At 37.6% G+C, this 11,762-nt stretch overlaps 2 protein-coding genes across 2 annotated transcripts; both read left to right on the forward strand.

Annotated features, from left to right (window-relative positions):
• Positions 1-734: 734 nt before the first annotated feature.
• LOC121773324 (FHA domain-containing protein FHA2-like) lies at positions 735-3,993 on the forward strand. The gene is made up of 3 exons (XM_042170154.1): positions 735-1,428; positions 2,893-3,050; positions 3,525-3,993. Exons 1-3 carry the CDS (start codon positions 825-827, stop codon positions 3,723-3,725), a joined length of 963 nt encoding a protein of 320 aa, XP_042026088.1. The 5' UTR covers positions 735-824; the 3' UTR covers positions 3,726-3,993.
• A 399-nt stretch (positions 3,994-4,392) lies between these two features.
• LOC121774205 (putative F-box protein At3g52320) lies at positions 4,393-4,944 on the forward strand. The gene has a single exon (XM_042171118.1). The coding sequence runs from the start codon at positions 4,393-4,395 to the stop codon at positions 4,942-4,944; it is 552 nt and encodes a 183-aa protein (XP_042027052.1).
• Positions 4,945-11,762: the final 6,818 nt, after the last annotated feature.

Consider the following 11,762-nt stretch of genomic DNA (forward strand, 5'->3'; position numbering starts at 1 on the left):
GGCTATGTTAAGACAATATTGTACTATGTTACTATGGCAGTGAGTGCATCTGGTGTCGCATATGCTACAGGAGATTTGTTCGGAAAGCTTTTGGATGATCTTGGCTGGTTTCAACCGGCTCAAGTTGATGCTTCTCGAGTTTCTTCGTGGGCCTCGTACTGATCACCAGGGCCGGAAACAGAAAAAAATTTAAGTGCGGTTTATGTTTTTAATTTTTTGAGTTTGAGATTCCAAGAAGAGAATTTGCTTACTATTTCTTGTGATGATTGTCGATTGATGCTATTGTAATAAAATTTTCCTTGCTAAATCATAAATTTTTTGTTAAACTTTTGAGCATTCTCATGACTTTTTATCTATGTGAATCAAATTTAATCATAATTTTACTATTTCTGAATACGTTGTATCACTAAACAAAGAGTAAATCCTAATTATAAATCGAAATTGCGGTCCTAGGAGAAAGTTCACATGGTGAATGTAAATGCCCGAATTGCGATGATGAGTTGGAATTGTTTACAACGCCGAAAACGTTTTCACTTTAAGTCTAGCTAAATTACAACGTTGAAGGATCGATAATTTGTTTAGTTCAGAAAATCTAGCTTCTATACCATTACCTTTACCTATTTCAAAAAAAATGTAAGTACTAGTTTCATGGACAATTATGAATTATAATAAAGTTATTATTTAATTGGATGATTGGAAAGTCACCCAGACAAGAAATCAAGTTATTCTATAAATGCAAATTTTAGCAAAATAAATTCGTTTATACAAAATACAGAGTTTTTCCTATCAAAATTCCAAAAACGAAATCCCAATCTAGTCCGGCGATGGAGAGCGGCGGCGATGTAGAAGCCGGCTTCGCCAAGCTTCAAGGCGAAGATTTCGAATACTTCATGCAAACCTACTCCATAATCCTCGGCCGCAATTCGAAAAATTCGGCCGTCGACGTCGACCTCTCCTCCCTCGGCGGCGGGATGAACATAAGCCGCCGCCACGCCCGCATCTTCTACGACTTCCAACGCCGTCGTTTCGCGCTCGAGGTCCTCGGCCGGAACGGATGCTACGTCGAGGGCGTCCTCCACGTCCCCGGCCACCCTCCGATCAAGCTCGATTCGCAGGATCGTCTCGAGATCGGCGACAAGGAATTCTACTTTTTGCTGCCCGTCAGGAGCATATTGGGCGGGCCAATTGGCCCGAGAAACCACGGGAACGTTTATCAAACAGGTTATGTGCAGCAGCAGAATTTGGGGAATCAGCCGCCGCCGCCGCTGCCTGGCGGTGGGGGAGGGTGGGGTGAGTATGATGGGGAAGGTAGTGAGGATGAGGAGGAGGAGGAAGAAGAAGAGGATGAGGAGGATTGTGGGGAGGATGCTTCGTCGAGTGGGAAGAGAATGAGAGGTGATGGAGGCGGAGGTTATAGGTATGGTTCAGGTGAGCTAATTTTAGGGTTTGGTTTGATTGAATTGGAGTTTTGTTTGTTGAGGTGGATACTTTTTGTTGATGTTTATTTCTTTGAATTTTGTTAATTGGGCTCCTGGTTATGAGTTTGTGAGTGTAGCTTCTGCTTACTGAGGTAGTAATGTTCCGATTTTATTATAAACTTTTGCTGGTGATTTGATGCTCAGTTTGCTATACATTCATCTGTAGACCTTGGTGAAAGTAGGATATGATTTTGACAGTTGAAGAGATGTTAATTGAAAAAACTGACAGCTGTTTTGTTTGGGGGTCTATTCTATCGGCTTCGTTTAGTGAATTTTCTGAATAGTATGGCATTTGTTGTTGAGACTGTTTGGTAGTTAGGCTTATTAGTATAGTTGCGTAGGGTGGATTTTCAGCAGTACTTGTCCAGTATTGCCCAATTTAGCTGGGTTTTCGTGAAGTATGATGACCTTTGCTCGTCTCCATTATTTTGTATGTTTAGGATTGCATTGATAGTTGTTTGAATTGGAGTTGTGTTTGTTGAGGGCTTTTTGTTGATGTCTGTTTCTTTGAATGTTGGTGTATTTTATTTTGTTAATTGGGCTCCTAATCGTAAATATGTGAGTGTAGTTTTGGCTGCTGGGATAGAAATGTTTTGATTTTGCTATATCTTGTTTGCAACACATTCATTATCTTGAGTACAGGTAGACACTGGTAAAATAAGCTTTGATTTTGGCAGTTAAAACCCAATTTAATTGAAAAACAGACAGCAGTTTGGTTTGAGGGGCAAATCTATCAGCTTCCTATAGCGAATTTACTGAATAGTAGGGCATTCTGATACCATTTTTATGTAGTGTTTCGTTGTTGAGGCTCTTCGGTACTTGAACTGACTAGATTACAGTGCATAGGAAGAATTATCAGTTATTCCATATCTTTATTGAGGTAGAAAGTTTTGATTTTGCTATATGTTCTTGCTAATAATTTGAATCTCAGTTTGCAATACATTCATCTTCTTGATCAGATGTAGACACTGGTGAAAGTAAGCTTTATAATTGAAAAAACTGATAGCAGTTTGGTTTGAGGGTTTGATTCTATCTGGTTCCTTTTGTGAATTCACGGTATGGCCTTCTGATACTGTTTTTGGTGTAGTGTTTCGTTGTTGAGGCTGTTTGTTACTTGAACTGACTCGTTTAGTTGTAGAGAATGAATTTTCAGTTATAACATTGTCCTGTATTGCTCAATTTAGCTAGCATGATGACCTTTGCTCGTCTCTGCAATTTTTCCATGTTTGGGATGGCATCTGTAGGTGTTTGTGATATCAGAATTAGGGGAGTCGTGGAACTGCGTTTATGATCAGTGAACATTGCTTACACGGAACGTCCTATATGAAAACCTTCCTACAATATGATTTTATAGCTCGGTTAATTTATTTGCACCATAGGTAATGCTTAATACGGAATATGGATGATCTTGCAGATAAGCAGGCTGATGTGAGAACACGTGTTGATAGAGAAGCTGATAACCAACAGCTTCTTCAGTTACAAGAAAACGACGTCGTGTCTTCAGTGGCCTCATTGCTGTCTGATTTATGTGGTCCTGGAGACTGGATGCCGATGGAGAAACTACATTCCGAGGTGAACTGTTTTTCTTACATAGCTGTTTGTTTTATGCAAGCCGGCTATAGTTCTAATATTTCACTATCAGCTGTCATGATTTCATGCTAGGATTCCTAGTGTACTATAATCTTGTGGATAATGGAGATTTTAGCATGTGCCGTTTTGTCCATTTGTTAAGACGAACTTATATTAAAGCACCAAACCCGACCCTTGAGATGGCATTGTATGAATTGTAGATTCCAACTGCTAGGATGATCATGATTTCGTGCGAACGGGATCAAGGGTAGTCGATGCATAAGTTAATTATATTCGAGGCATCTTGGTGCATGTTTAATGATGAATTTGGATTGATTAGGATTAGTCATATACTGTTCTTTTTTCTACATTTGGTCCTTTCACATTATGCATTATCCATGTTTTGTTCCAAAACTTGATATTGCTCTTAATCACGGGGTGGGTCATCACCAACCTTTGCTGTGACTCAATCTGCAGCTCGTGGAGCAATTCAGCTACGTCTGGCATCACAGCCGTGTAAGGAAGTATCTCACTCCCGAGGATCATTCTGGTCAAGAATCCCAAGGAAAGCCGTGGTTTGGATTGCTGGCCCTGCTGAAGAAATATCCCGAACACTTTGTCTTCAACACGAGATCCAAGGGGCGAGTTGTGCTGGAATTCGTCTCGCTAATCTCCTGAGTAGTTACGCAGGAAACACCAGAAGATATTATATACACGCACGAGCAGATGTCTAAACTCCTATTATTTGGTTCAGATTCAACAGAAAATAATATTAATGGATTTTAGTTTTTTGATATGGAAATCCCATGTAGAAAGATTGGATCTTCTTATATTTTGGTCGATTGATTGCATTGGACGATGCCAAAGATTTACTGTAAATAAGTGATGTGGATCTTGATGAAATAAAACTAAACTTATGCAAATTTGATCAGTTTATTTCCTTGTATTGGTATTAACCGTAATAAATGTGTGCATAAATAGTTGGGCGGCAATTTTAATTTTAACACCATACTCAACTTTTCTCTCTCCCAAATTCAATGACCTAATCAATTTCTGATTTTAAAATATAGAAAAGCCAAATTAAATTAGGGTTTTATTTTATTTTTATATAAGAATGCCACGCTCCCTCCCACTATGTATCATATTTAGAAAAGGTAAGTCATAAATCTTATAAATAGGTTCCCGATTCCATAGGAGAGTCAGTACCGGTACTGTGATTTGTGGAGAGAATATAGAGAGTCGAAATAGGAGAGTCCAAATTCTTTGCGGTGAAAATTGCTAGAGATCGAGAATAAAGGGAGAGAGATGGTGTGAATTTGTGTGATCTCTCTCAATCCATCCAAGAATGAAGCAAGATTTGTTCGCATACTTGCCATCAGAAATCTGCATCGATATCCTATTGAGACTCTCTCTTGAAAACACTGCAATTTGCAAGTGCGTTTGCAAACCATGGCTAAATCTCATCGAGAGTCACTATTTTCTCGAGTCCCATATTTCTAAATCCCCTCCAACCCTAGTAGTCTCCATACCTGATCCTAATTCAAATTGGTTCACTCTTTTCAATTTAGAAGACAAGCGCAAGGGCAAGCCCAAGAACAATGCAATCACCAAGTTTGATTTCCCCCAAGCCACAACGATTCAGGGTTCCGCCAATGGTTTGCTTCTTCTCAAACACCATTCTATCGATCTTCTTTACATATGCAATCCCATCACCCGTGAATTTGTTGAGATATTAGGCCCTGGAGAAGGTTGTTATGGATTTGGAGTGAGCAGAATAAGCGGACAACATAAGGTTGTCCATCTTAACCCTAAACACGGATGTCATGTGTACACTCTTGAGTCTGGATCTTCGTGGAGACGCGTTAAATCTGCTGCCCCTCGTTTGATAGCTGTTTGAGCACAAATATAGAAGTCTCCCAATTAATCTTCTATATTTTGAAGACTCTTTCATTACTTCTCCTGCATCTTGTCCCAGCTGCTTTGAGGGATCCATAGGGACTGAAGATGGCTTGCAGCCTAGCAAACCAGCATCTCTCAATAGATCCATAGCGTATTTCCTCTGAGATACAAGAATACCATCTTTGCTTCTAGCAATTTCCAATCCCAGAAAATATTTAGGGATGCCTAAGTCTTTGAACTTAAAATGTTGAGCCAAAAATTCCATGAAACTTTCAATCTTCTTTCTGTCATCTGTGGCTACCAAAATATCATCTACATAGACCACTATGCCAAAGAAACATGCATTATCTTTCTTAAAGAAGAATGTATGGTCTGCGGTTGACTATTGAAGCCCAAATCCACTCAAAACTTCAGACAGCTTTAGGTACCATTGTCTCGAGGCTTGCTTGAGACCATATAAAGATTTCTTAAGTCTACAAACAAGTTTGGTCCCTGGTTCACAGTCGACCCCCTCAACAGACAGCCCAGGAGGTATGTTCATGTAAATCTCATCTTCTAAGTCTCCATACAGAAAAGCATTGTTTATATCAAGATGGCAGAGTTCCCAATTATTTATAGCTGCTAGTGCAAGCATAAACTTCACAGTAGTGAGTTTAGCTACAGGGGAAAAAGTGTCCAAAAAGTCTACACCTTCCAATTGTGTATAACCTTTGGCAACTAGCCTTGCCTTATATCTTTCTACTGTTCCATCAGCATGGAATTTCACCTTGAAAACCCATTTACAATCGATGGGTTCTTTCCCAGGTGGAAGAGTTGTGATATACCAAGTGCCTGTCTTATTTAGAGCACTCAACTCATCTTGAATAGCTATATGCCATTCTGGAATTGGAGCTACCTGAGAATAGTTGGATGGCTCAAATACTGCAGTCATCAGAATGACATATCGAAGGTATGTTGGGGATAGTTTTTATAAGGAGAAGTAAGAGGAAATTGGGGAGTATTTGAAGAAACTGAGTTACATAAGTAATCAGTTGGATGAGCTGGTGGTGTTGTTAGTCTGCCAGCTCTAGTAGTGGTGGAAGAAGGAGGTTGTTGGTGAGATTCTGAAGAAGATGGGAAGGGAGTATTTGATGAAGAAGGATCTTTATTTTGTGCGGCTGAAATATCTAGTGAGGCTGAGTTTGGAGAGTTTGGAAAACTGGATACAGTGAGGTGAGAAAAGGGAAAGATGTTCTCATGAAAAACAACATTGCGAGTGATAATCTCTTGCATGCTGTCAATTTCAAGAAGTTTGTACCCTTTATATCCAGATGGATACCCCAGAAATATACACTTTGAGGCTCTTGGTGAAAACTTGGTTCTATCTCTATTAAGAGTTGATGCATAACACAAGCAGCCAAATACTTTCAAATGAAAAAATGAGGGTTCTTTATTGTATAGGATATGGAAAGGAGTGGTGTTATGAGGGAGAACAGATGATGTGGTTCTATTTATCAAGTATGCTGCAGTAAGAATGCAATCTCCCCAGAAATTATTAGGTAAATGAGATTGGAAAAGGAGACTTCTTGCAACATTTAGAAGGTGTTGGTGTTTCCTTTTCACTCGAGCATTTTGTTGTGAAGTTTCCACACAAGAATGTTGGTGAATTGTTCCAAAAGGGGTGTATATGGAGGGTATAAGGAATTCTGGGGCATTATCAGTTCTGAGCATTTTAATCTTCTTATTGAACTGAGTATGAACTGTGTTAAAGAATTGGAGAAGAATATCTTTAACATCAGATTTGTGTTTCATGAGAAAGGTCCAAACAAATCTAGAGGCATCATCAACAATGGTGAAAAAATAGGTATAACCTTGTGATGTGCAAGGATTAAAAGGACCCCAAACATCACAATGTATCAAATCAAAGGGTGTATCTGCTATAGAATTAGATGATGTGAAACTGAGGTGTTTTTGTTTGGCCATGGGACAGATATCACAAACGATAGGTTTTTATTAGGCAAATGCAAAGTATCAGAAATACATTTGAGTTTATTTATGGAATGATGGCCTAGTCTCATATGCCAAGTTTCAACAGAGACAACTGCATTAACAGCAGATACAGAAACAGAAGGAATAGTACCAGCATCAACAATGAGAGTGTAAAGATTTCCAACTCATTTACCCTTCCCAATCAAAGTCCCTTGTGAAGTTTCCTGGATTGTGAGTGAATCATGAGTAAAATTCACAACACAAGGCAAAGAAGATGTTAAGGAGCTGACTGAGATAAGATTGAAAGTGAAAGAAGGTACACAAAGGACAGAGGAAAGAGTTATTGAAGAAGTGAGGTGAATTGTGCCTATGTGTGTCACAGTGGCTGTTTCACCATTAGGCTGATTCACAAAGGTCTCACTAACAGGTGAAGATGAATCAAACATGGATAGATTGCAACATACATGGTGTGTAGCACCAGTATCAATTAGCCAAGAATTAGGAGCAGCAATATTAGCAACAAAAGGAGTAAATGAGAATGTACCAGCAAAGCGAGGTGGTTGTGGAGAAGGAATTTGAGGTGAGGAGATAGGTGTGGCAGAGATATTTTCTTGTGGAGCCGAAATGGTTTGAGGAGAGGAAGATGTGCCAAGCTGAGACTGCAGTAAAGCCATGAGTTGTTGGCATTGCTCCATAGTTGAATGTATAGAACCTGGTGTAACAGATGAATTTGCAGCAGTGTTAGTAAACTGTTTTTCACTATAATCAGTGATGTTATCCTCCACCAAATTCACTGATTTAGGTTGCATAGAGTCTCTGAACGTAGGCTTTCCTCTGCCTCTTCCAAAACTTGGTGAAAAACCATGTAGAACAAAACAACGATCAATGGTGTGATTGGTTTTACCACAATGAGTGCATAATCTTCCTCTGCCATAGGAGGAAGAAGCCGCATTTGCAGCAAACAATTGTTCACTTGAAGAATGAGAAGGAGAAATATAGGCTTGATCAATATTCCTTTGCCTCTCCTCATGCACAACCATAGAAAACACCTTCGACAAAGATGGCAAAGGCACCATAGAGAGGATAGCAGATCTAATTTGAGAGAATGATAAATTGAGACCAATGAGGAATTGCATTGTGCAATCTTGCTCTTGAGCAGTTTGCCATCGCCGAGCACTATTGCATCGCCAAGTCGAGCATGTATACCAAGCGATCGGTAGAAAATGCTTAAATTCATCCCAAACTATTCTTAGATTGGTAAAATATGAGCTAACATCGTTCTGACCTTGAGTGAGGTTCATGATCTGCTGTCGAAGTTGATAGGATCTAGCTGAATCAGATTGAGAGAATCGATCATGTAGATCTAGCCAGATTTCATAAGCATTCTCCAGGTACATTATGCTTGAGCAGATCTGTGGTGAAATAGAGTTTTGAAGCCATGAAACTATCATGCTGTTACATCGAATCCAAGCCGTAAGAAGAAGGTGATCATCATCCGGTCGGAGAAGAGTACCGTTGACAAAAGGCAGTTTATTCTTAGCTAGAAGAGTTGTAGTCACAGATCTACTCCAGTTGATGTAGTTTGATCCGGTTAAAACTTGAGATACCAGTTGCAAATTTGGATTGTCGCTTGGATGTAGATAGTATGGACTTGAACTGTCCTCCAAAGTAGAGTGGTTGGATGATCCGCTGCTTCCGGCATTGCCGGAGTTACCGGTGTTGCCGCCATTGCCGCGAGCCATCACAGAAAACCAGAGATAAAATGCGGAAGCTAAAAAGTATTCACTGATACCATGTAGAATTTGTAAAAACAAACTTATATCAAATCAATTCTCAATATAGAGAAGATAGAAAAGATAGAAAGATATTTTTATTGATTGAAAATATATGAAAGTTACAGAGAAAGAAAGCTAGCTACTTATTTATACTATGGCTCATTGAGCTAAGTTCTAGCTACGGTGCATGTAGGTGCATGAGGGTGATCACATGCGATCATCTCTCGTTTAACTATCAACTAAGTAACTAATTGCCAGCTCACAACTGAATTCCTTCTTCTTATTTCTTCTGATCTTCTTCACTTCATTGTCTTCATGCAACGGCTCTTTTCTTCTCTTCACTTTCAACAGTCTTGTCAAAATTGGTTCGTATGACAAATTGAAGTATGATAGTTACTATATCAATTCTATTATTCTCATTCCAAATTTTCTCTCCCTCAGAAGAAATTTAGGTATGCAGAATGTAATAGTATCATTTTAGTTTCTACATTTTTTTATCCTCGTCATGGACTTGCAACTCTTTTTTATGTTTACTGTTTTTATTGACTTAAATGATATTAGGATTTTAGTGTTTGGATATGACCCAAACCCCATATAGAAAGATTGTTCTTTTCTTATATTTTGGTTGAAATGAATGACTGGACAATGCAGTATTCTGCTAAAGATTTATTGCAATTATTGTGATGCAGTAAACTGTTTTTATGCAGATTTCATCAGTTTGTTTATTTGTATTGGTTTCATGAATTGATTTTAAACTTTTTAACTGAAATAAATGCGTATAGATAGTTGGGCTGTAACTTGGGTTTCAATTTTATATTAACACATGAGTTAAATTCAATCATAAACTTGAGCTAGATATAAGGCTACAACCTTAAGGACTTGCTACGTAAGTTGGTAACGCCTAAATATGGAACTTATATGTAGGGATATCAATCTAGCCCGAAACCCACGGGTCGATCCGAATAACCCGGTAAAATTATAGGGTTAGGGCAGGAAAATCGCAACCCAGATACAGAATAGGGCTACATGGGCTGACCGAATAGCCCGCACCCAAATAGCCTGATAACCCAAGTGGATTGGCCCGAACCCGAGCGGATTAGCCCAATTGACATCCCTACTTATATGATTAATGATTATTTCCAAGTGTTTGATATCAGAGCCCGCAGCTTTTTCCTATCATGTAAGTTTATGTTATCCTCTATTGTCCATCTAAGCCCGCAGTTTTTTCCTCAAAATACAAGGACATGTATCTCACAAATTTGGTCAGATAGCATTTCTATCTCATTTGTTGTCTGCCAGAACGAAAAAATCCTCATCTGAGCTTATCTTGACACGAAGCATGCATTTCTTATCTTACTTTGCAAATCTTCTTATACCCATCTTTCTTATCAAACGAGCCCTAATTAAATTACAATAAATTAATCAGAACAATTATTTTTATTTGTTAGCATTTTATTCATCATTATCTGTGTTAAAAAAATACTAACAATTTTTTTATATTTTCTAATTTTTCTCCTATTATTTTTCGAATTTAAATAGAGATTTTCTGATTTTTCTCCGATAAATAATTTCAATCCAAACATATATTTTTTTTGTGAATTGATCTAGTTTAGCTCATTTCTAAATTATACTAGTACTTATTTAGTTTTCTAGAATCTAGATAACAACTGATCTTTTTGATTATATAATTTCCTTATATAAGTTATTGTTTTTTAAAATTCCATTCTCTCTAAAATTTATATTTAAATTTTAAACAGATTCAGAAAACCTTATTGCTAGAAAATCTCAACCAAGTGGAGTAGAAAATTAATTTAAATTTGTTTTTTTTTCGTATTTCACCGCACAACCAAAAAGATAATCAATTTACCTTTCAAACTACTTCGGTTTATGAATATATGAGTTTGAATATTAATTTCTATATTTATTTTTTTAAAATTAAAGAGAATGGATTTTTTAATAAAAATTTATTAAATATTATATAAACATAAGGAAATTACATAATAAAAAAGATTTTTTATCTAAATATTATCATAGAAATAACATTATTTTACAATCTACCAAATTCAAGGTAATATCCGCTCGTCTATTACCTTCTTACTATGTACATACAATTTTTACGACAATGAGCTTGAATATCTGGTTTCTGATTTTGAATTATAGAAAAGCTTAAACTGTAATCTAAATTAATTGTTTACTTTTTTTATATAAGTATTTTTAGTCCGATGTCATACTCCCAATATCTATCGAGGTTAATCTTTTTTGAGCAATATTAATTAGTACAGTACAGTACTATACAGTAAAAAAAATTAACTTAATTAAATTGGACTAACTGGATTAGGAATCTCTTGTGAAGTCATAAATCCTATTTATATGAGTATAAGGCAAGTCATAAATCTTATAAATAGGACACCAATTCCATAGGAGAGTCCAAATTTTCGAGGTGGTGTGCATTTGATAGAGAAGAATGAAACAAGATTTGTTCACATACCTACCATCGGAAATCGATATTTTATTGAGACTCTCTCTCGAAAACATTGCAATTTGCAAATGTGTCTGCAAATCATGGCTCGATCTTATTGAGAGTGATTATTTTTTCAAGTCTCATCTTTCTAAATCCGCCCCCGCCCTAGTGGTCTCGATGCCAACTGGAATTTCAAATTGGTTCAATGTTTTCGAATTGGAAGACAAGCCCAAGCAGGATCCAATCATTAAGTTTGATTTCCCTCAAGTATCAACAATACAAGGTTCTTCCAATGGTTTGCTTCTTCTAAAAAAATCCTTTTATGGATCATCTTTACGTATGTAATCCTATCACCCGTGAAGCAATCGTGCTCCGCGGCGTCTTACTTGCCGTCAACAAGATTGTTATGGAGATGGAGTGAGCAGAATAAGCGGACAACATAAAGTTGTCTATCTTAACCCTAACCACAGATGTCATGTATACACTCTTGAATCTGGATCTTCGTGGAGACATGTTGAAGCTGCTGCTACCCCCTTGTTTGACTGTAGTTTGAGCTCCGTTGGTGCATTGGTTAGTGGCAATCTCCATTGGTTGGTTTCAAATAAGAAGGAG

The sequence above is a fragment of the Salvia splendens genome, chromosome 17, assembly GCF_004379255.2.
Source record: "Salvia splendens isolate huo1 chromosome 17, SspV2, whole genome shotgun sequence".
NCBI lineage: Eukaryota > Viridiplantae > Streptophyta > Magnoliopsida > Lamiales > Lamiaceae > Salvia > Salvia splendens.

Excerpts from the sequence above, each read along its gene's own strand:
- LOC121773324 (XM_042170154.1), top strand. The coding sequence starts at position 825 with ATGGAGAGCGGCGGCGATGTAGAAGCCGGCTTCGCCAAGCTTCAAGGC. Across the intron at positions 1,429-2,892 it reads AGGTTATAGGTATGGTTCAG|ATAAGCAGGCTGATGTGAGA; the intron begins GTGAGCTAATTT and ends ATGATCTTGCAG. Across the intron at positions 3,051-3,524 it reads TGGAGAAACTACATTCCGAG|CTCGTGGAGCAATTCAGCTA; the intron begins GTGAACTGTTTT and ends CTCAATCTGCAG.
- LOC121774205 (XM_042171118.1), top strand. The coding sequence starts at position 4,393 with ATGAAGCAAGATTTGTTCGCATACTTGCCATCAGAAATCTGCATCGAT.